Raw genomic sequence first — 23,856 nt, 5'->3', positions numbered from 1 at the left:
GTGCATACTCGATCTATGCAGATTTCAGCTAACCTTCAGTTGTAGTTTCGTTTATTTTGTTTATACTTAAAAATCTTGTTAAAATACGCGTCTGTGCAAGACTCTGTCTTGGGCATATATTTATTTCAAGGGTGCCATTCACGCGTCATGGAATTTCTTATATATTTGCCTCATCGGAAGTCAGCGTAGCTAACTGATGCTCGACTTTACTGATAAACATATATGTATTTACATTTAGTCAATTTGTCGTTCTTAAACACAATCTAAAATTTATCATGTGTCCATTGCTCTTGAAACTTTATGATAAGTTAAAAAAATGATAATAATGTTGATAATGACGTTCTAATCTCTCATAAGATATGTAAACCCTGGCGTAGAGAAGTAGAAGTAGAGCATTTTTTTTTTCTTTCATTTGTAAATACATCATCTCATTAATAGTAGACTTGTTTTTTTTTTGTAGATGTATTAGGTACGATTGATACATGCTACTGACTTGTGCTAGAGTGCAATGATAATGTAGTAGCAGTCATGTAGGCTTATGTTGTTGCCTAATTTCAATAATATGGACAGGGTTATGAATGATGAACGTCTATTTAGCAGTAATTTTAATAATGGTAATGTCATTTCGTTAAATGGATACTTAGAGCATATGGACTGTCGATCTCGAGTGATCGCGAACTGAATATATTGTAAAGACATTGAAATGTGAGAATGGATACGACTCTGATGTTAAGTCAATGTATTAAGATAGTATCGTAATTGTTTGAAAGTACTGCGATGTAGGCAAATATTTAACCAACTTCATTCTATTGTTCTTGATAATTACAATGTAACTGTTGACTGATTGGCACAAATAAACAATCACGACCAAATTTCAATTTTATAATTTCGAATACTGCTAATAGAGTTAAGCATATGTAAGTTTGATATTTTTTTTCCTTTTCATTCAATTTAAATTAACGACGTTGAGTCTTCTTTCATTTCGATTGGCCACTTAACAAGAATTTGGAATCTTTTGATAAATTTGTTGCGCATGTATGAATTGTTTTTTTTTTTTCTTTCTTCAACTACCGTAATATTTGGGCTGTTATATTTGGCGAAAGCTAACATAACTTAAACATTAAGTTTAAATAATTGTGAAATAAATTGGTTTATTCTTGAGATTTTCTCATCCCGGGAAACGACTGTTATAACTTGGCGATCCAATCCCGGATTTGCCTGATATGTATTCATTTCTTTTATGACCGTAAAATTTCGGTTTGTTTTAAGATTTGCTTACCTCAGCCAGGATTCTATTTACTTTAACGCTCAGACATTATGAATAAAAACGAATGCTATAAATTGGCGATCCAATTCAGGATTTGCCTGATATGTATTCATTTCTTTTATGACCGTAAAATTTCGGTTTGTTTTAAGTGGCGACCTCAGCTTTAGGATATTTGTTTATTTAATAATTCGTGTTAATTATAAGAGCTAGGCTGAAGTCTGTTATAAATTGGCGACTTCAGCTTTAGGATATTTGTTTACTTGATAAAGTATTCTGTTTTGTGTGCTAAGCGAGATGAAAGCTAAATAATGAGTGGATATAACGATGATGAGTTGCTAAACGCGTGACCCAATTAATATGATGTAAATAGATGATGTTAAGTGATTCTGCCAGTGACGATCAGGAATTTCAAGTTTGTGTTTACTGTAAAGAAAACCTAGATCGAAGTAACGTAAAAACGATGGCATGTGCGAATTGTAGCAAAGAAGTTCACTTTGACTGTTTGAAACTATCACAGCCCGGAGTTGAACAAAGTATCAAAGTAGATTCATGCTGGGTTTGTGTTCCATGCCAACAACGCATAGTCAGTACTATGGATGAGTTATTCGGTGAAGTAATTTCTGAGGTGAAAGCTCTTAAGCATGAATATTCATATGAGATGAAAGCGCTGAAGAATGAATTATCGTCTAATATGTTAGTTTTTCGAACAGAATTCTCACCAGTATCAACAGTTGAGAATGATGAAGTAACGGAACTCGCTACTACTAAACTAGAAATCAGAGCTATGGGGTTTTGTGAAACTGATAGTGTTGAAGGCACAGATTTACAATTAGCAAATAATAATTGTTGTGATGTTTTAGATAAGATAAATAATAATTCACAAAATGATATGGCTGCATTAGGAGCGCCTGAACTTAGTTCTCATTTAAATGTTATTAATGATGATGTAACTAATGAGACTGAGGATTATGATGATGTAGATTTAGACGTAGATTTAGATTTAGTATTTAGTAGTAGGTATAGGATATGTGCCAATAAATATTTGTTATGTGAGCCCCGGATAAGGCATGATAAGGCTAATGATAGCTCTTTCGGGTATGCTTATTGTGAAAGAAAGAAGTATGATAGGATAGCGAATGGTAGTCGAGTGAAGAATATAAAGCTTCATATACTAAGTAGTGACGATGTTGATACTCCTTTTGATATTGATGACAAAGGAATGGATAGATTTCGAAAAGGGAGAAAAGATGATGTAAGAAACCCTAATGGGATACCTAGCACAGATGCTAATGTAAATAGATCAAAGCTGTTTAGGTGGTTAATAGGGAATTGCTCTAGCCAGGGGCGGAGACATACGTTAATCGGAAAACACTGTTGCAAGTGGCTAGAAGCACTCCGTAGGATAAGACAGGCAAAGATATCACCGCCTGTATTAGCTCCTCCTACAACTGAATTTGTAACCCTGCCTTTTGTTTTCTTTTCCTTTTGTTGTGTTTCTAGTAGTTTAATGTGTGTTCATGATGTTTTTGTGAGTGATGTAGGAGGTAAAAGATTATATAGATATTCAATAACAAAATGGGAATTTAGAATCTTGATCTAGAAACTTCTCTTTTAGTGGCTTTATTGAACCTAAGGACTGAAATTGTGTAAAAGAACGGCAACTTGAGTCAAATTCGTTTAGTCAGTGGGAATGATTGGAAAGAGATTATTCGGACTAACTTTGAACATTCAGGATTTGTTTACGTATCAGTATAGTATGCAGTATCAGAAATGTATAATCTAACAGTATAACCTACCTGTCAATTAATTCCTTTTGGGTCCAGTGATTCCTCTGTCTTTTCAAACGTACTAATAGGGACTCTGATCACATCTTCGTTATATCGCCGTATTCTTTTGTTGCAGCGAAGCTGGTTAGTAACAATAATAATAACAATAAAGTTTCCCATTTTGTTAGCTATTTTGGTCTTAATGCGGGAAAAGAGATTGAGCAGTTGTCATTAAAGGAAAGCGATGAGTGCTCGACTGAACTTCTCTCCTCGAAATAATATTTTGAAATTAAAATGCATTCATTCCGAGACGAAGTGATTTTGTACTGCCTTGTTTAAATTTTATTGACGTACTTTGTGCTGAAGGAAGTACCGCGAATCGAAATATAAATAAAATGTATCCTGAAAACAAGAGTAACTGAATCTTTTCATTTATAATATCTGGAATTTTTTTTTTTTATTCTTTTCGTGCGGCTAAGCTCGACTTGTGTCCAGTTAACATTTAAAGTAATCCGGTAATTATAGCTAAAAATGAAGGCTGGATTGATAGGTTTACTTCTCTTTACGATTTGTGATGTGCTTTAGTTCTAAGTTGGACGAACACTTTAGTTATTTGGAACAACTTTTAAAATTTTTAACCTTTGGGAATTTTGTACTAAAATTAAGAATAAACTTCGGTCCTTTTTGGAATTCTTTCCTCGCGAAGAAAATTCATTCCTCAGTTCGCCGCTCTAACAGCGCCATTTTTCGATTTGTTAAAGAAAGACAAGAAATATTGTCTAACTGAGGAATTGCTGAATAGATTCCAACAATTGAGAGAATTGTTGAGTGAGCCTCCAGCGCTCAGTCAACCTAATTTCGACCAACTGTTTCACTTATTTTCAGATGCGTCGCTAGAAAATTTGGCTGGCTATCTGGCCCAGTATGATGATACTGGAGAGCTTCTTGTTATCGGATATGCGAGTAGAAAATTAAAGCTATATGAAGTTTCCTATTCGATCTTCCAATTGGAGTTGCTAGCAGTATTGTTTCTGTGCGAACATTTCTCGTACTATATTTTAGGTAGGAAAGTTACAGTCCATTGCGACAACAGCGCAGTAACATACGCTTTTACGTTACAGAACTTAGATCTCCGAACCACAAAAAAAAAAAAAAAAAAAAAAAAAAAAAATTGTTAAAGTTACAGAGGTTCGATCTTCGGTTCGAGCATATTAAGGGGGTGGACAATAAAATAGCCGACATATTGAGTCGCAATACTCCAGAACTACCTGCCGAACCTGAAGAGTATCATGTTAATTTTATTTGTTATGATGAAAGTGCGTGGTTCACTGTAAGTGAGTTGATGCAAATGCAAGTGGGTGATAAGTACTGTAACGAATTAAAAGCGAAAATGTCATACGGTGCCGATTCTCGAATTCGTATAGCAAATAATTTGGTCTATATTCAAAATTCAAAAACGAAACATTGGCTGCTAGTAATCCCGGAGTCATTAGTTGAGAGAACGATTAGGAAGGTTCATGAAACGGGGCATTTTGGTGTTAGCAAATGTTTGAAATTAGTCCAAGAATTGTTTTTCTGGAAAGGACAAAAACGTACGTTTCAAAACTTTATCAATAATTGTGAATTGTGTGCCCGAACGAAGTTCTCCAATAGAATTATTGCTCGTGAGGATCTACATATTGAGGCAGATAAGCCACATATCAAATTATGCATAGATCTCGTGGGAAAATTACCATGTAGTTATGGATTCTACTACATCCTCTCAATTGTTGATGTCTATTCACGGTTTCTATGTTATTTGCCGTTGAGGACTGCCACAGCTGCTGAGATTGTTCGGACGTTAGAAAAAGAATATTTCTACCTCTTCCCTTATCCAAATTTTATTATATCCGACCAGGGCCCACAGTTCCTCTCGAACACGTGGAAGACTTACTGTAATGATCACCAAATTCAACACATCTTGGTCTCGCCATACAACCCTTCTGGGAATGGCATAGTGGAACGTTCACATCGAGAACTCAATCGAATTATTCGATTATTGTGCAGCCATAACCACACTAAGTGGAAAACAGTGCTAAAAGTAGCACAAGATCTATTAAACTATTCTTACAATAGTACCATTGGATGTACGCCTGCTGAGGTGTTCATCTCTTTCTCGGCTGCTGATCGATTCAGAGAAAATTTTCCATGGCCTTCTGAATTGAAAACAGTAGAAAATTCTAAACGGCATATTCAGGTGGAACCCCGTTTGTTATCAAAAAGAAAACGAAAGTCGCAAAATAATGTGATTGAAATTAAGGAAATGGACTTGGTGATGGTTAAAACCCATTTTCAATCGGACGCATTTAAGAAGGTCACACATAAGTACATGCCTGTATTCGCAGGGCCTTTTGTTGTGACTCGAGTGCATCACAATTCTGTTTCTTTAAAAGATTTGGAGGGGAGAGAAGTGCCGACTCAAAATTTATCAAATATAAAATTGTTCAATTGCTCTCCAGAAAAGAGAGAAGAATTGTTAAGAGATTTTAAATAGTCGCGAAAAAAAATATAAATAAAAAAAAAAATAAATAAAATAAAAAAAAATAAAAAAAAATTTTTTTTAAATGTTAATGTTTTAAGTAGTTAAAAAAAATTTTTTTTTTTCCTTAAAGCCGCCGGGAAAAATGTAACAGCCCGATTAACGGTTGTTTACATTGTATTTGAATTGGCTCCCGGAGTGTAATGTGTACCGGTTGTTTGTACGACTGTTTGTACAACGTTAAAGTTTGGTTCGCGTATTGTAATACTGCACCCGAGTGCCTCCGTATTGATATTAGTCTGTTTCGTTGCCAATGAGATAAATGGCATAAAAAGGGTTACTAGTTTTATATGCGATATGCACACCTATGAGATACGCAAACACACCAATAATTCACCGCAAAATTGTTTCATGTTACTGTAATAATTCCATTCAGGTTATAGCTGAATATATTGAAAATTTGATTTATACTTTTACTCTACTTCAATTTGCCTTAATTTACTTTACCTCATAATAATATCAATCCGAAACTCCGATCGTGAGTCAATTTTACTGATCCTGTTATTTTCGCTGTTGCTCTTTGTCATTCTTTTGTTAAGAGCATAGCGATCGTTTCGATTACGGCCACAAGAGGGCATATGAATCGCTATATACGTAAAGCTAACATCGCCAAGATGGCGATTCTTCTACATAGCGAGAACGATAGTTGTTATAGTGATACCAAATAACTGCAAGAACTAACTAAGTGAGTTGTAAAACCTTTATTACAGGAGTACTTTTAATACTCGGGATATGTCATTTAAGAGGTAAAATGTTTGTTTATTTACCTAGGGTTTTGTATAATAATAGAAAGAGTATAAATTTGTTTTTGTTCGTAATCAACTATACAATATTAAATCGCTATTATTAAGGTCTGGTGAAGCGAAGATGATGACGCAGTGAAACGCCGTTTTACAATATAGAAAGAACGATGGCTTAAGTCGGTTCCTTAAAAAATAGAAATTTCGTAATCAAAAGTGTAAATTTTGGACGTTAACCTACTATAAATTATTTATTGGAAAACCTAACTTAGTTTGGGAGGAAAAGAAACACTGAGGAACCGACAGAAGTGGAAATTCATTGAAACAATTTTGGCCAAAGCCATCGAATATCACTTCCGCCATTACAAGTAATATGAAGTAATGGGGCAGGAAGTGTAGCAGTTGGAGTTCATCTCACCAGATACTGGGACCAAGTCCCATATTCAATAGGACGTGGAACCAATACCCGAAGAGATTGACTGCAACGTGTAATAAATAGGTTTACTAACCTATCTTATCCTTTGAAGCCGGGGATCCAGGTGACAAGGACCGAGAGGACTATTTTGTAGGAACCTCAGCCAATTGGGTAACATTCATCCATTTTATCTTATTTTTCTTCTTGTTCCGATCATAAACAGACTCACTAATTTACCAAATGGAGTGTTTCGAAATAAATATGTATAGTTAAAGTAAAAGGCGTTACGCGTTTAGACAGCTCATCTCGTTACCACTCAATAGCATGATATCATAAGAATATGTGATCAACATCGAAAATTGTTGGTGAATTTTACTTTAAGTGCACCGCTTGATATCACTATTTTCCATGTAACAATTGATACGATTTCTTTACTGTTAGATTAAGTGATATTTTCACTCAAGATGTCATTTTTAACGTGTACCTTCTTAGATAATATATTTTCTTAATTGCGTGTTAGGTTAGGTAAGATTTAAATTGAACGTGTCCCACAATATACAGCTATTTGATTGTTAGGTTAGGAGATTAGATTGTGTATTTACTATTAAACCATGTCATACTATGTTGTCTCGTGATATATTTTGGGAAATGTATACTTCGATTACTTGTTTAGGTTAGGTAAAATTGAACTTGTGCATTTACGGTTAAATAGTGTCATATTGTTTTGTCTCGCGATATATTTTGGAAATGTATATTTCGATTACTTGTTTAGGTTAGGTAAAATTGAACTTGTGCATTTACGGTTAAATAGTGTCATATTGTTTTGTCTCGCGATATATTTTGGAAATGTATATTTCGATTACTTGTTTAGGTTAGGTAAAATTGAACTTGTGCATTTACGGTTAAATAGTGTCATATTGTTTTGTCTCGTGATATATTTTGGAAAGGTATATTTCGATTACTTGTTTAGGTTAGGTAAAATTGAACTTGTGCATTTACGGTTAAATAGTGTCATATTGTTTTGTCTCGTGATATATTTTGGGAAATACATATTTTGATTACTTGCTTAGGTTACGTAAATTGAATTTGTGTGCTTACGGTAAAATAAGGTCCTGTTATCTTGTTTCGCGATATGTTTTTTTTTTGTTTTAACATGTATTTCAAATTGCGTAGGTTAGGGCTTTATGTAGGTTAAGAATTTACATTTCGGAAGTGATTTCGTCCATATGACTGGTTTTTTTTTTTTTTTTCATTGCTGTTGTCTCATGATATGTAAGTGCATACTCGATCTATGCAGATTTCAGCTAACCTTCAGTTGTAGTTTCGTTTATTTTGTTTATACTTAAAAATCTTGTTAAAATACGCGTCTGTGCAAGACTCTGTTCTTGGGCATATATTTATTTCAAGGTGCCATTCACGCGTCATGGAATTTCTTATATATTTGCCTCATCGGAAGTCAGCGTAGCTAACTGATGCTCGACTTTACTGATAAACATATATGTATTTACATTTAGTCAATTTGTCGTTCTTAAACACAATCTAAAATTTATCATGTGTCCATTGCTCTTGAAACTTTATGATAAGTTAAAAAAATGATAATAATGTTGATAATGACGTTCTAATCTCTCATAAGATATGTAAACCCTGGCGTAGAGAAGTAGAAGTAGAGCATTTTTTTTTTTTCATTTGTAAATACATCATCTTATTAATAGTAGACTTGTTTTTTTTTTTGTAGATGTATTAGGTACGATTGATACATGCTACTGACTTGTGCTAGAGTGCAATGATAATGTAGTAGCAGTCATGTAGGCTTATGTTGTTGCCTAATTTCAATAATATGGACAGGGTTATGAATGATGAACGTCTATTTAGCAGTAATTTTAATAATGGTAATGTCATTTCGTTAAATGGATACTTAGAGCATATGGACTGTCGATCTCGAGTGATCGCGAACTGAATATATTGTAAAGACATTGAAATGTGAGAATGGATACGACTCTGATGTTAAGTCAATGTATTAAGATAGTATCGTAATTGTTTGAAAGTACTGCGATGTAGGCAAATATTTAACCAACTTCATTCTATTGTTCTTGATAATTACAATGTAACTGTTGACTGATTGGCACAAATAAACAATCACGACCAAATTTCAATTTTATAATTTCGAATACTGCTAATAGAGTTAAGCATATGTAAGTTTGATATTTTTTTTCCTTTTCATTCAATTTAAATTAACGACGTTGAGTCTTCTTTCATTTCGATTGGCCACTTAACAAGAATTTGGAATCTTTTGATAAATTTGTTGCGCATGTTTGAATTGATTTTTTTTTTTTTTCTTTCTTCAACTACCGTAATATTTGGGCTGTTATATTTGGCGAAAGCTAACATAACTTAAACATTAAGTTTAAATAATTGTGAAATAAATTGGTTTATTCTTGAGATTTTCTCATCCCGGGAAACGACTGTTATAACTTGGCGATCCAATCCCGGATTTGCCTGATATGTATTCATTTCTTTTATGACCGTAAAATTTCGGTTTGTTTTAAGATTTGCTTACCTCAGCCAGGATTCTATTTACTTTAACGCTCAGACATTATGAATAAAAACGAATGCTATAAATTGGCGATCCAATTCAGGATTTGCCTGATATGTATTCATTTCTTTTATGACCGTAAAATTTCGGTTTGTTTTATGTTAACATCTGATTCAACATAGAAAGGAACGCAGATATTGTAGAATATTTTACAAGACATTATTGAGTACGTACTTTTTGTAATAGTTGAGGTCATAATGAAAGGAAAATTGTTATATTTGAATGAAGAGAGGAACAACTTAAATATTGTAAAATCCTTTTCAATACTTTTTTTTTTTTTCCTTTCACTCGAGATTTCTTCAGTTTCTAATTAAAAAACTTACCAACATAATCTCATTTTATTGTCCTAACAAACCAATATGTGTTGACAGTAAAGTAGTTTCGATTGATCGAGCTCCAGGGCCTTCAGAATTTCATGTCACCCTCCCGTTGCGAAATCCTGGCTAAAAGAACCAATATACGTTCCAGTAAAATAGTTTAGAATGGTCGAGCCCCCCGTGTGGTGACCACAGTATTTCATGTCGCGGAACCCCCTTTACAAAATCCTGGCTACGTGCCTGTCGGCACCCACCATCAACCAATAACAAATGCCGAGGCTGACAAATAGATTGGTGTCCCTCTGGTCCCACGTATTTTGGCAAAAATTAAGAAGACATTGCATAAAAATAGCATCAAGGTCTTACAATATTGCTCCTAAATCCATAGAAAAAAAATATTACAAATTTTAAAGCATTTTTTACTCATCCCAACAAAATAGTGGTGTCTATCGGGTTAAATGTCAATGTGACTAAATATATATATATATATATGTGTGTGTGTGTGTGCCAAACAAAAAGGAATATTTGTACCAGAATAGCATATTCGCACATCGAAATCTCGTAGCTTACATCAGTTATCCGGATTGGCATCACACCTCAAAGACAATAACCATAACATTGCTAATTCATGTTTGATAGAGAAAGCAAAAACACCATCTGAACGAAAAATTAAAGATACCTACTATATTCATAAGAAGAAACCGACATTCAATTTAGATAAATGTGACACAAATACGATTTAAGAAGTGTTTTTATTACTCATTTCTGCCGCCTGAAAGGTAATGAAAATACACTGAACAGTGACAAGTGAATTACAATTAACATCTGTATTTCCAGTGACAAGGAGATTATCACTTCGCATTTATTTTTTTTTTTAATTTCTTTTAACCATTTTTACCCATCCATATTTTCTTTCCTATGTTTTAATCCTTTACGAAGTGTGCCTACTCTGAAGATGAAAACTATGTTCTTCGAAAGTACTTCCTAGAGGAATGGTTTGTTTCTTGTGGAGATTATTAGCCTTTTACTTACATTTATAACGTTAAATTATTGAAACTGTTAAGACTTATTTTAATAAATAAGTATATACTCTGGTTAGAAAAGTATTAATTATCTAACAAAACACGTATTAAATTAATAGTGCACTCACCTGTTCATCATCGTTTGCATCCATTCTGAGTAATGTTGCATTCTGGCCAGGGAATCTCTCATCAATTCGTCTGGTAACCATATACCATGTTTCGGACTCATCTTCGTCTGTATTCACAGCAAATCTATGACCATTTACTGTGTTTCCCAGTGTCTTTACCCCATGTACTGTAAGACCCACAACACTTTCAGGATAATTGAAAGGATTTTTCACTGATAAACCAGACCATGAACTTTCCTATAGAAAAGAATAAAATTGATCAGCACAGGAACTTCAAAGCGGAAAAAAAAAGCACAACTTCATTTCAAATCTATGACTGGTATTCTTTACAGGTATTTAGAAAACAACAGATAACATGAAAGGCAACATTTTACAGTGTCACGAACCATACTTTACAACATAAAGCATAAAAATTATCATTATCATTACTATATTCAGGAGTGATTTTTCAATATATGTTTCAAGTATCATCCTATCTTTAAAATGAAATATTTTCACGAATGAAATCTGAAACTCCTTCAAATGCATGATACTACTGAAAGTTCTCTAAATTTATTAGAATGGCCTCTAGAAGATTCACGACTCCAACAATCAAGTTGCAGCTGTGAATTACACGCGAAGTTCGTATCATAAGCAGAAAGTATACTCTATACCAGTGATCGCGAGCTACTATTTAAAAATGTTGGTGGTTCTTTTGGTTGGGAGCTCCGACCACTGGACTAACAATTCCTATGAGGATATGAATTTTCAGCCAAATAGCATTTAAAGACGGATATGTTACCTTGCGATCAATAATATCTACATATGCTACAAAATCTTAATATTAAATAATTCTCAAACTGAAAATGCCAAGAAACAGTGTCAACAACATTCAGCATTTTCAATGTTCACACCATTCAATAGTAAATCACTGGTAAATATTAATGTGTGTCAATTTACATCATTAAATAATACTTACAAAATCTTAACTGCTAACAGAACGTAAGAACATATGTTAATTGATGTCGCAATACTGACCTTGAAAGTATTCCTGTAGTGAAAAAATTCTTCAAATGACCATCAGTATTTCGAGCATGTTTCTCGAATCTTCGTCCTCAGCACGGTTTTAAAGTTTATACCTGATACGCAGCCAATTGATTACATGCTATGATGACGTACTTCAGTGGTAATAAAGTAATTTTAAGAATTACTCCAATGATGTAGAGAGTATCTCACACTTATACCGGGTGTTTCAAAACAACACCGACAACTTTTGGGAGGTAATATCTGACACTAAGATAAGACGAAAAGTATAGATCAACCCAGGTGCACAAATGCTTCCTTTCGGAGTTATAGGCTGCCGAAAACATATAAATATGAATTATAAAGGTCCATAGCTCCACTACTATGCGACCTACCGTAGTCGGGTCAAGACTTCACTTAGGAACTATCATGTGTTCTATCCAAATATCCATGTTTCAGAATCCTAAGGTACTCAGGCAACAATTTTTATAGCGAGAGTGGCTACGGGCATATAATTTGAAGTATTCATCATTATCCAAATAGTCTTGGCCTGCTCTAAAATGAGTATTATACGCCGTAGCATTACGGGATAGGAAAGTATCAAATACACCTACAAACATGTGGAAGTGCAATGACGACATCGAAAGTATTGATAAAAAATAGGGTTTACTCGAGCAGACGATTCTACCGAAAACAAAATTTATACGGTAAAATACGATGTGAAACACTTTTCGTAAAAGAAGTACAGTGTGAATATAAGTAATTTCTGTCATTAGATATCATATTGAAATACATTTTGAATGGTAATAAACGTATTCTAAGTGTAACTATTTACTGAAGCGGAAGAATACAAGAATGCGAAGGTGGAAATAAACGACGGGAATGTTCTGTTCGTGTTAGCAATGGACGTTTGCGATGAATATAATGCCAACATACCGGTACGATTCTATTACAAAGAATTGTGTGATAAAGAGCATCATATTATAAAGTTTTCGCAGCATCATGATATGTTGAAACCTAAGTGTGGAAAACACGTAAAAATTAAAAACAGACGAATTTCTCCTCGCAGCGGGCCATTTGTACCCGGAAAACCAGTGAAGCTATTCTAAAAGTAAGAATTATGACGGATTATTTAAGCGTTTTTGAAGGTGAAAATTTTTGCGGATATTTTATGTATTTTTCCACTATCCTCGTTAATGCATATGATCCTCATTGCTGACGCGCCTGCTTCCTACGGACGCACCCCCCTGCTGCGCTCGTGCTCTGACTCGGTTAGATAGCATTCGTGCTTTTTAGTGGCCACCCATCACAAGTTCGTTCGTGGTTTATTCGAGGACTAGCTTTTCAGTTAGTGCACTTTCTGCGAAAAGAAACTTTAAAATGCAATAAATTTGGTAGAACCGTCTGCTCGAGTATTATGCAACGAACATCTTTAATCATATGATAACAATAAGATCATGATAAATACATAAAAAGTAAGAAAGAAGCTTATTCGATTATGTCAACTTACCCTGTATGTTGTGAAACCTAACGCTGAAGAAAAGACATCTTTAAGAGTACTCTGTTTTACTACTTCGTTCCCGTGGAATTCAACTGCATCTGGCGAATGTAGAATAACCAATTCACCTTTACCATATACTGAAAAAATAAAATAAAGACTAATGATAAATTTTCACCACATTAGTCACAGATTCTGCACATCTTATCTGACGAACAACAATATTCCTAAAAGCGCATACATTTGAGGAATTTTAATTTAAAAATGAAACGCTTTCAGTAGCAACTAACATTTAAGAAATTGCCTTAAGACACTGTTGAACGCATAGCTAAAAGGTTGCTTATAAGTGTTCTAAAATTCATTGAAAGACTCTCGACTTCCTTAATGTGAATGAAAAACTAAAGCTGCTTGAGTAATATATCATTGTGGAGTTATTTCAAACTAACAGATTGAAAACCTACACTAAAAAGCATAAATGCTATCTGAATCAGGGTGGAGCGAAGCCGGCAGGCCCATGCCGGGGTGCATCTGAAGGGAGTAGGTGCGACAGCGAGGGTAATGAAAAGCTGTGGGTTTTGCCAATGATAGGAATTTCAATAGCATTTGTCATGGTTTCATATTAGTAACGCTCCACTTGTAAACATAAAATACAGGTTCTGTACACCATGCAGAAATATACCACCAGTGGAAAATAACATCTAATAGAGTCATTTTTCATATGCACTGACTTATTTGATTCGTTATAAAGCACTTGTAATGACTAAGACACTAGTAACCCTGAAATACAGTTGTATTACTTTGTATTTAGTTCTGTCGCCAGCAGAAATTCGTTCCTCATAACATGCCTTTTCATTCAACGTATTGAATTTTACCTGTGAATCTTCAAAACTGTGGTATGCCGCCTACACCAGCACTTCTTAGACTATATCTGTATTACCTACAGACTTCCGCAATTTAAAAATAAATAAATAAATAAAAATTTAAAAAAGTTTGCCACGCTTATGTATTTTGCTGCTACGCCTCCAATACTTTTCCTTATTGCTATTAACCGATTTCAGGTTACACCTACCTTCACACATATTGCTCTTTACAATGCAACTTTTTTTTTATTGGCCTATGTTTAGCAGAAGGGGTTCAGCTCTTTTTTTTCTAAAAAATGTTACAATTTTGGTAATTTCTGTTCACATTAGGTCAGTTTATATTTGTTAGTGTGGGGATCGGTTATAGTTAAGGAGCCGTACTTCCCATTTAGGGAAGGACGAGAAACGCCATACTTTCAGGCATTATTTATTGACTATCTAGGATGGTAAAAAGTAGGTAATAGACTGAGTTCTTGCCCTTGTACTTAGGGTGTTTAGGTAGTGCAACAGTAAGATGTATCCTGTGCACGGGAGATGAGAAGTAGCTGTTCTTAACTATTACCTGGGGATCCAGCATAATTTTTCAAAAAATGATAGAATTTCGCAATTTCTACTAATATTAGGTAAGATTAGGTTACGTTACGTTAGGTCTAAGTACTTGCATCATCCATTCCTCCTGTAAGTTTTGTGTTCCTTTTACGTGCTTCTGGACCCCTTCTGCTAAACATACTCCTTTTTATTATTTGATCTTGAACATCCATTTCGTGTAGTACACTCAGTAAACTACGCCCTTCCTAATTAGCCCAAAGGCGAAATTACCGTAACCTAATTTATATTGGTACATTAGCTTGTATCGGAATATATATATACATTACAACTCATTTTAAAAGTAAGCCTCTTAACTTCCTACGGCCACTGCTAAAGGAATTAAATTAATTCGGTACCACTGTGTCCGAATCGCTATATAAGTGCATACACAAAAGCCAAAGGGTGGTACCAATAGCTCTTATGTGAAGTATGCAAAAAGATCTACAGATGTCAGATCTAAGATCTAAATTACGTTAGTATATGTAACTATTACAATTTGTTTTTGCGTGAAATTTACTTGCGGAACGAAATGCCTAATTTCGGAAGAACAGACTTATCAGGGAATGGTATACCCACCAACTGGTGATCTTTTTCTTATTTATACTATTTAATTGTTAAAAAAATTAAACTTAATATAATCTTGCTAGGTATTTTTACAAACTTACCACTTGCAACTAAAGCAAGAAAACATATAAATAGTTTCTCAAACATAATTACTACTTTATCCGTGCTAAACTATCCCCACGAAACACCTAAAGATCATATGACGAGCAGAAGTAGCAATTGTTACCAGGTCTTCCTTTTTTGTTTTACTGCCAGTGTTACCATTACCATAGAAAAAATTATAGCTTTTTGATTTTAGGGAAACTCGAATTTTCTCCCTAAATTCCCGGTTTACATATTTTCACTTTGTCTTTACTTTCAAAATTTGAATATGGACTCATTCCGTATCAATCTTCATATATTTAACGTTTAAAGCAAGAAAATTCAACTAGCAAACTTCTATGACGTGTAAACCAATTAAACGCAAATTTTGCGTTTTATTAAAAACGATACAAAATGATGTCCGTGTTTAGTGTAAGATTAAAAATCCAGAGAAACAAAATTACCGGCTCCCACTCAGCCGGATATTGTAGAGTTATTGCGGAAACAAAATGGTAGAGTACACTCTGCATTGCAGAAAAATTTTAGTCATTTTTCGAACCTAGAAAGTACTTTGTACATAGTTGACCATAACAATAAAGACAATTGCTTCTATAGAAAATATCAAACCCAGAAGGTATATGTAAAACGAGATGACATAAAATATCTTCTCAAGTTCAAAAGAATTCTGACAGCACAAGTGTTCCTGAGAATATTTCAAGTGACGACCCCTCTGTCAAACTATCTCCAAACACAGGGTGCTGGTGTATTGTAGTCGTATCGAATAATACAGACTAATCTGTCCTAATTGAAAGAGCAGAGAGCTGATTTGGAATCTATTAAAAATGCAGCGTTAAGATTTTTCAGAATGGGACAATAACGAATTTGAAGAATTAGAACGTGGTATCTTTGTTTCTATTGACCTGTTGACAACTCCCCTTCGGAGATGGAAAAGAATGTTTCCCTATGAATGTGAAGATGATCCAATGACGAGGTACAAACATCGAAACATTCAATGCAATATGGGATACGGTATTTTCGAGTATTTCTTCAAGATTCAAGAAGCGAGACACTATATGGATTGTTTAGATCTTAGAAACTTGAAACTAAGTAAAAGAACCTCCAGACACGGCTTTCAATAAACTTACTTACCTTCTGAAAAAAATTCAGTACAGAAGTTTTCTCTTGGACTTTTGAAGGAAGTGAGAAGTCTTGGAAGTCAGTCTTGATGGCAAGTACAACCGAGAAGAAACGACTGATTGTGCTGATGGCGCAAGTGATTCAGAATTAGAAGAAAATGCGTTTCTTCACAAGGAAAGTGAGTGGAAAACGTGTTGCAAAAATTAGCCAATGTATTTTTCTATTTTTGCAGAGTTGTAATTTGTACAGTAATGCGTATCCAAGTTTGCTACGAGCATACAAATTTCTATTGACTTGGCCAGTAACTCCGGCAACATATGAAAGAAGTTTTTCAAAACTGAAATACATTAAAAATAGGTTATGGAGTATCATGTCTCAGGATATTTGGAAACATTTATGTTGATGTCTATTGAAAAAGATTTGTTAAGGAGTATTTGGAATGGAGAGGTGACAGATGCAAGAGCATTACAAAGTAGTACACTGAAACATCTGCTCATTTTGTGATATAGTATATGTGGACCTTAAATTTTACGTGATACTTTGAAGAATTCAGAATAATATGCTGATGAAAGAATAAAAGAGTTTAATTGTTAATATTATTGATTTACTGTGTAAGTTGTGTATAAAACTGTGCAATTTGATTTGTGACATTGAGATGCTACTGGCCCTTGTGGGATAAAGCGCCTGCGCCCTCCTAATAATGTCTATCCGCCCCTGGGAACAGGTATCCACTATTATTGTAGTTCAATGTATACTTTATTTTAGTAGAAAAATAATTTAGGTGAAATTTCAACGGTATTTTTTTTAAAGAAAAGGTAAGTTAAGCGGTTACTTTCCCCTACCCCATTTCGACATATATATGGGAGTTTACTACTTCGTTGCGGGAGAGTGGGAGCGAACGTCGAAATGCGGGGAACTCCCGCATAATGCGGGAGGGTTTGTAGGTCTGGAAAAGAAATATAGAAATTACAGTACATTTTCTATCACTCAGGTGTATACAAAAGGGGAGAAATGAAGACAACCAAGTCTTGAGTTCGACGGTTAGATATTTATTTTTTATCATGTTTACTAAGACAAATATCGAATGCTTATAATAGAACAAATAGAAGAACACATTCTTGACACAGGAAGAATAAAGTTAATTGAATATAAAGCCGCAAATATGAATATTGTAAAAATTACCCTTACTTTCTTGTTAGAAGTATAATCTTTGGAAATGCTGCAATACATGTTTACTCATCTCGGATTATAAGCTACATACCAAATTTCACTCTTCAAACTTAAGCAAATATTCACATTAATCATTTTTTAAGTCAAGAATCGGAAATTTTAATACCAAGTTTGTCAAGCCGAACGGCTGAAACTTTTTGATTAATATCAATTAACAGTTTATGTTCCATACTTCTTATCTTCAACTTTATCGAATACTCACCTAAAGTTTTTGTGTACAAAAGACCAGAAATTTGAATACTATAGAAATTGTTCCGGTACAAAGCAACGTTTATTTTAAAACAATAACTGTGTGACAGTTTCGCCAACTAACTGAACATATTGGCATCAGGCACTGACAAAGTTTATTTTTCAACGATAAATTATCAATTTACCCGAATTTTAGTAATATGTATGGACTTTAACCCTTATATAATGTGATGTAAAAATGATCTGTTAAAAAAAAAAAACTATGATTTCTCGGATACGTTCGGCACCAGACTTATATGAAGCATTTATTTTGGCGCACTCATTTTTTTTATTATTATCATTATTTAACGCTTATTAGTTCCAAAACGAGCTACTAGCGAAGAATTCGAGTTCTACTTTCCACCTGAGAGACGTGGTGTTGAATGTATATTTATGACCTGTTAGTTAAAGCTGGTCATGGTAGCCTATATTACATAGGGCCTTATGCAGAGTCGTTTTGACGTGTGTAGAGACCGGATGTTAGGCAAAATGCCTATTCTTTAATATTAAAGATATGGTAAAAAATAACGTTTTAAAGTTTTTATAGGTTGTTATAGTTTCAATTTAAGCCAATTTTATTTTGCCTATTTTGCCTATTTGGCCCCTTCCTGCCTAAATAATTGCTTTAGTGCCTAATGTTGCCTATTCTATGCATTTTCTTCGAAATAAGGCTTTAGTGGTAAATATATATAATTTAGTATCTCAAGAAAGGATTCTGCCCCTTCGAGAAATAAGTGCTGTTTGTAGTAATAAGATGCAATAAAACTTTGGACTGCTATGTGTACTAATAAAGTGCTGTAAAACTTTGGACTGCTGTGTGTACTGATTAATATGTAGAGAATTTAGACTGTTATATGTAGTGATAAAGCGCTGTATAGAATGTATTTACGAAATACACATGGAATACATGTCAACCTTCGTTTTTATATATACATTAAAAAATATTAACAAACAGGTATGTTTCTATATTCTTTGAACAATATCTATGACTTGAATTTATTTTTCTTAATTGTATTGAGTATTTATCTTCGTTATTTCGAGTTACACTTTAATGCCTATTTTTTAAATTTTAAGTGCCTATTTGCCTGCCTATTTTCCATGTTTTTAATGCCTAAACATCCGGTCTCTAGACGTGTGATTCGACTAACATATTTTTCCTGCAGTAGTCAGGCGTAGGCGGATAGATTTGTCAAATAAAGATTAAAAAATGGGAAAGTTTAAGGAAGAAAGGGAAATTTCGGGAAATCAAACCTGATTTCGATTTAGGAGAAGACGAAGAAGAAAAAGAAAACAGTTGAATGTAAATATGCGATTATATAAAAAATGAACAACAAAGAAATTTATTTGAGGAGGGAATTGAAGATGAAGCGATCGAAAAACGAAATTGTTAAGGCTGCTGTTGGTTCATACTTAAAACGTCGACATTATACGGTAATTTAGTATTTCATGTGTTATTTCCACTATGTCGGATATTTACTTGGCTTTTGCTTACAATAAATTATCTCGTTTCAGTAAAGGTGCAAGGCAAAACTGTAGATCGAAAGCGGTTTATTATTGTTTACAGCCATGTGTTTTTGTGTATATGTGAGTTTAAATATGTATTCGGATTGTCTTAAGCATATAGTAACAATTCTTTTAAGTCTCTGTGGGCGAAAATGTGATTTACATATAAAGTTGTCATTTTTCTCACAAGGGCGCCGATTTCTCTGAAAAACTTGGAGGGGGGCATTCAAATGCAGAAGGTATATTCTATGAAAATTTTAAGACAAATTACATTCAAATTATACCAAATATTGTACAGTCAAATATACAATAGAAGAGCCCTGGGGGGCCGGGGCGCCCACATGAGCTTTGGGGGGACCGGGCGCCCTTGTCTTCTCATAATGTAGGATTTTTTTTCATTCGAGTGACCGAGCGAAGTAGCTCAAGCGGTAGAGCGTTGGCTTCGCATTCTTGAGGTCGTGGGTTCGATTCTCGCTGCCGATCATCCTGACAGGTTTTCCAGGGTTTCCCTTAGTCCTACCAGACAAATGCCGGGATGGTACCTACTGAATAGGCCCTGGCCGATACCTTTCCAAATACTTTCCATTGTTGTTTTTAGATATCCAGTATAAAATGGCCTCAGAGCCTCTGAGCTCTGGTGATTGTTAAATAAATAAATACCTGTAAAGACCTCTCCAGGATTTCCTGCTTTAGAGGTTGTATTAGTGTCTCTTTGTTGTTTTGCAGGTGCAATGAAGTTTAGGTACATGGTGCAAAATTCTCAGATAAATTGAATACAGCCTGGAAACATGTTTGTAAGGAAAAATTGAGTATTTTTTATTTTCTCGCCCATCTTGCACATACAAGATCTGCAGTGTTAAGTACTTCACAAAACATAGCTAAGGGAGCGAAAGGGGTTTAGAAGCCCCGCAGATTGTTTTCTATCTTTATCACAGTTTAGACAAAAACAAGGTACTCGGCTCTGGAGCCATGAAACGAGTTGGGGGAGATTCTAAGGTAATTGTTTAAAAATGGGGCCAAAATTAGTGAAAAACAGAATGATTTACAGGAGAAGTGAGTAGATAGTGTTGAGAAAATATAGTACACAATTTTTTAAAAGGCAGTAGGTAAAGGTAAGTGGAAGTGATTCCCCATTTTATGTCGAAAACAGAATCCAGCGAACACCTGCAGGGCTTCTAACCTGTTCCTCCTTCTCCTTCTACTATTTCTACGGATCCTAATTTAACGTATGAAACCATAAAGCGACCGAATCGGAATAGAAGAAATGAAATGAAATCTTTAAGTTTACGTCCCTCGGTTATGGCGACTAAGCTAAAGGAGACGGTGATGATGAGAAGTGAATGAACTGCTGGAACGAAGAAAGTGGGAGGAAACGGGAGAACCCCGGGTTTATCCACCACAGAGTTCACTTGGCGCGAGCTGGAATCGAACCAAGGACCCCATGCACCAGAGGTGAACGCTTTTCCGCTGATCCACCGCGGCCACCGAATTGAAATAGAATATCTCAAAAAAGTAGGTGAAAAAGCTGGCCCCCCAAAGCTAAACAATAGCCTATTCTTAATCCCATCTGAAAACTTTGTGCTAGACCCAATATTTTCAGCTGAAAAACGTGAAATTTTTGTCATTTATAAGGAAATTCATTGTGATTGCCGAAGATATTTTCGTAAGAATTCCTCGGTACACATTCGCTTGAAGAGAACTTCGCCATTTTGCGTGTAAATACTCCTTCCAGAAATATCCCTTTATAAAAATAGTGTATATGGACCACAAAACAACTTGTGCTAGGTGGCCGCAACAAAGCACGAATGCTCTCTAATCAAGCCAGGGTAGGAGCAAGCAGGAGGGTCCGAGTGGAGGCGAGAAGATGCGTTTGTAGGGAGCAAACTCTTCAGCGATGGTCGGTATACGCGTACAAGGGAGCTCAGCAATAACATTTCACACCATCAACTCGATGTTCACATTTAAAAATGTGACTGTTCCTCTATTTCTTTATTTTCAATGTCTTCTTACACATTTGCCACACTTTTCGCTCAATTTCAATAATCCGTGCCGCTCCACGTAGCGTAGTAACTTTTTCTTCATGAACATAGGTTGTTCTAAAACTGACAAGCGAAATGTTCCAACCTTCACATGCAATTCCTATTTCTGAAGTCTGGCAATAAATTTCCTCCTTACACCACAATGCCTGACGTCACCATGCCTCCAGTCAAAATAATGCCAACAACACGCAACTTCTAGCACTTGAAAATACAATATACTTTTTTTGTTACCATGAATTTCAATAAAAATTCACTTTTTCTTTCCCGTAAATTTTACGTGTTTTTCACATTTCTGCACCTACTGTCCGCTACTTAATCCACAAATTTCTGCAGGGGATTGATTTAAATAGTAACTGATACAACTGTATTTTATGTTTACAAGTGTAGGGTTACTAGTGTAAAATCATTGCAGGTATTATACGACGGTAGGGTTCTAGAACATTTTCCCGCATCCCCATTGGGTCGTAATAAAGAAAGTAATCAACCTGGCTACTAACCCACCTTCAATCGCTATGGCATGCTTGGCGTTACTACACGAATTGAACATTGATAAAGAAAGGAACCAACCTCACTACATATCTGCATTCACGAATATCTGCGGGCCAACATTCTAGAACCTTTTCCTATAAGGACGACTATAATTGACTTGGCATTCATGAAAAGAACTGTATCGAAGAAACCATAGTCTGGAAGAGACAGTACGATTTACAGATTTTTTTAGGGGGGGACTAAAGAAGAAGAATGTGTCTTCAAAGGGAAAGAGATAGTTTGAAATTTTTGTAAAACGCATGAATTCTTCATGTCAGAAACATAAAACGCGGTAGGCCCTATGTAAACTAATTTTTAAAAGCAAGTTGACATACGCATTACTTACAATCTCCAAAAAAATACTGTAAGGGTGTATAAAGGAGTTGAAATGTGAAAATAATCGAAGGCTATCGAATCCATAATTTTCGGTGTCATTTAAGTCCAAATTCAGCACCCATCAGGAAAGGATGGATGCAGTGTTCGAAGTAGGAAAAAAAAGCAGAGATGGTAAACTTTATTACGATTTTGACTCGACATACTGGCTATCTAAATGTTGAAATACAATGAGGGTATGTTGGCTAAAAGATTGCATTTCTATTTATATAATGACTAAGAGCTTCTCTGTAGTTACGGGGGTTGGGAGGGAGGGAGGAAGAGACCTTGATCCCTCGCCAAGAATTTCCTGGGGGAAAAAAATTAAAATATCCCCTTATTTTGTATTACAGGGCATTATAAACGTAAATGCTCAAAAACCGAGTTTTTATATTAACGATTTCCTGCGGGAAAACTCCCGGACCACCTACTTGACTGACGGGGTAGTCCAATCCCCTGAAGACCCACCTAAATTCATCCATGCTCTAAACACAATATTTACATGCATAAAGGCAAGAAGACACACATAGGAAAGAAAGAATTCAATATGGCACATCAAAATATAAAGTAGATGAACGTCTTTGATGACACCTTATTTTAAAAACAAAAGATAGGAAAAATAACAAAAATGTCGTGTTGTCCACTTAGAAATTATTTCTATATAAGAAATAAAGTATTTTTAAGTGCAAAGCTATTCATCAATTACTGCGCATAAAAATGGATTTATTAAAGATATTTAGTATCTACTCTCCAGTGATGGTATGTCTTGATCACTGGAAAACCAGAGATGGTATGCCTTCATCACAGTAAAACCAGAGGCAGTATGGCATACCATCGTATACCGTCTTACTTCGACCACTGGATGAATGTGAGAGCTCAATAAGCTGATTGAAGACAGTCTTCGTGTCGTGACATTTAAGCCTAAATTTAGTTAAAAACGTTCATGTCAACTGGCTTGGGAATTTAGAGGGGCAACGCCCAAGGCGTTGGTCGTTGTTATTTATTCTACTCAGTTCTTTATTTTTAAACGAGCGTAAAAACTATTCTTCCCGTGCGAAGCCGGGCACTTAAGCTAGTGTTCTTCTTTCTCACCTCAACTATAGGTTGGTGGGCAATATGGAAAATTTAAAATTTTCTCTCCCTTGGGAGAGCTGTTTTATATTTTGATAAGGTCTCTTCTTCATAATTGCATCTAGATATTCTATCCTTGGTCTTCCTCTTCCTGGTTTTCCTTCTGCCTTTCCCTCTATCAGCACAGTGATCCAATCGGAGTGCCGAATATGGCCAAGCATGCTGTTTCTTCTTTTTTCTATTATCTTCATCAGGGTGTCTATCAGTCACGAATGTCACGAAATCAGAAAACGGTCATGAAAGTCACGAAAAAGTCACGAAATTTAGCT

General features: G+C 34.9%; 2 protein-coding genes across 2 annotated transcripts in view; one reads left to right on the top strand and one right to left on the bottom strand.

Moving 5' to 3' along the window:
- The window catches only part of ATP6AP2 (ATPase H(+)-transporting accessory protein 2), a 38,550-nt gene extending 22,969 nt beyond the window's left edge, over positions 1 to 15,581 (bottom strand). The window contains exons 1-3 of the mRNA XM_081756502.1: positions 15,440 to 15,581; positions 13,339 to 13,466; positions 10,827 to 11,063 (exon numbers count right to left, since the gene is read on the bottom strand). Coding sequence (XP_081612628.1) covers positions 10,827 to 11,063; positions 13,339 to 13,466; positions 15,440 to 15,485 — 411 coding nt within the window. The 5' untranslated portion in view covers positions 15,486 to 15,581. The remainder of the gene's footprint in view (positions 1 to 10,826; positions 11,064 to 13,338; positions 13,467 to 15,439) is intronic.
- Positions 15,582 to 19,288: 3,707 nt separating this feature from the next.
- LOC145684315 (TAF5-like RNA polymerase II p300/CBP-associated factor-associated factor 65 kDa subunit 5L) overlaps positions 19,289 to 23,856 on the top strand; it is a 73,754-nt gene continuing 69,186 nt past the window's right edge. Inside the window, exon 1 of the mRNA XM_081756501.1 lies at positions 19,289 to 19,445. Within this exon, the coding sequence (XP_081612627.1) occupies positions 19,338 to 19,445 (108 nt within the window). The 5' untranslated portion in view covers positions 19,289 to 19,337. The remainder of the gene's footprint in view (positions 19,446 to 23,856) is intronic.

Source organism: Thermobia domestica, chromosome 4 (genome assembly GCF_964235325.1).
Source record: "Thermobia domestica chromosome 4, izTheDome1.hap1.1, whole genome shotgun sequence".
Lineage (NCBI taxonomy): Eukaryota > Metazoa > Arthropoda > Insecta > Zygentoma > Lepismatidae > Thermobia > Thermobia domestica.
This window is presented reverse-complemented; position numbering and strand designations above follow the sequence as displayed.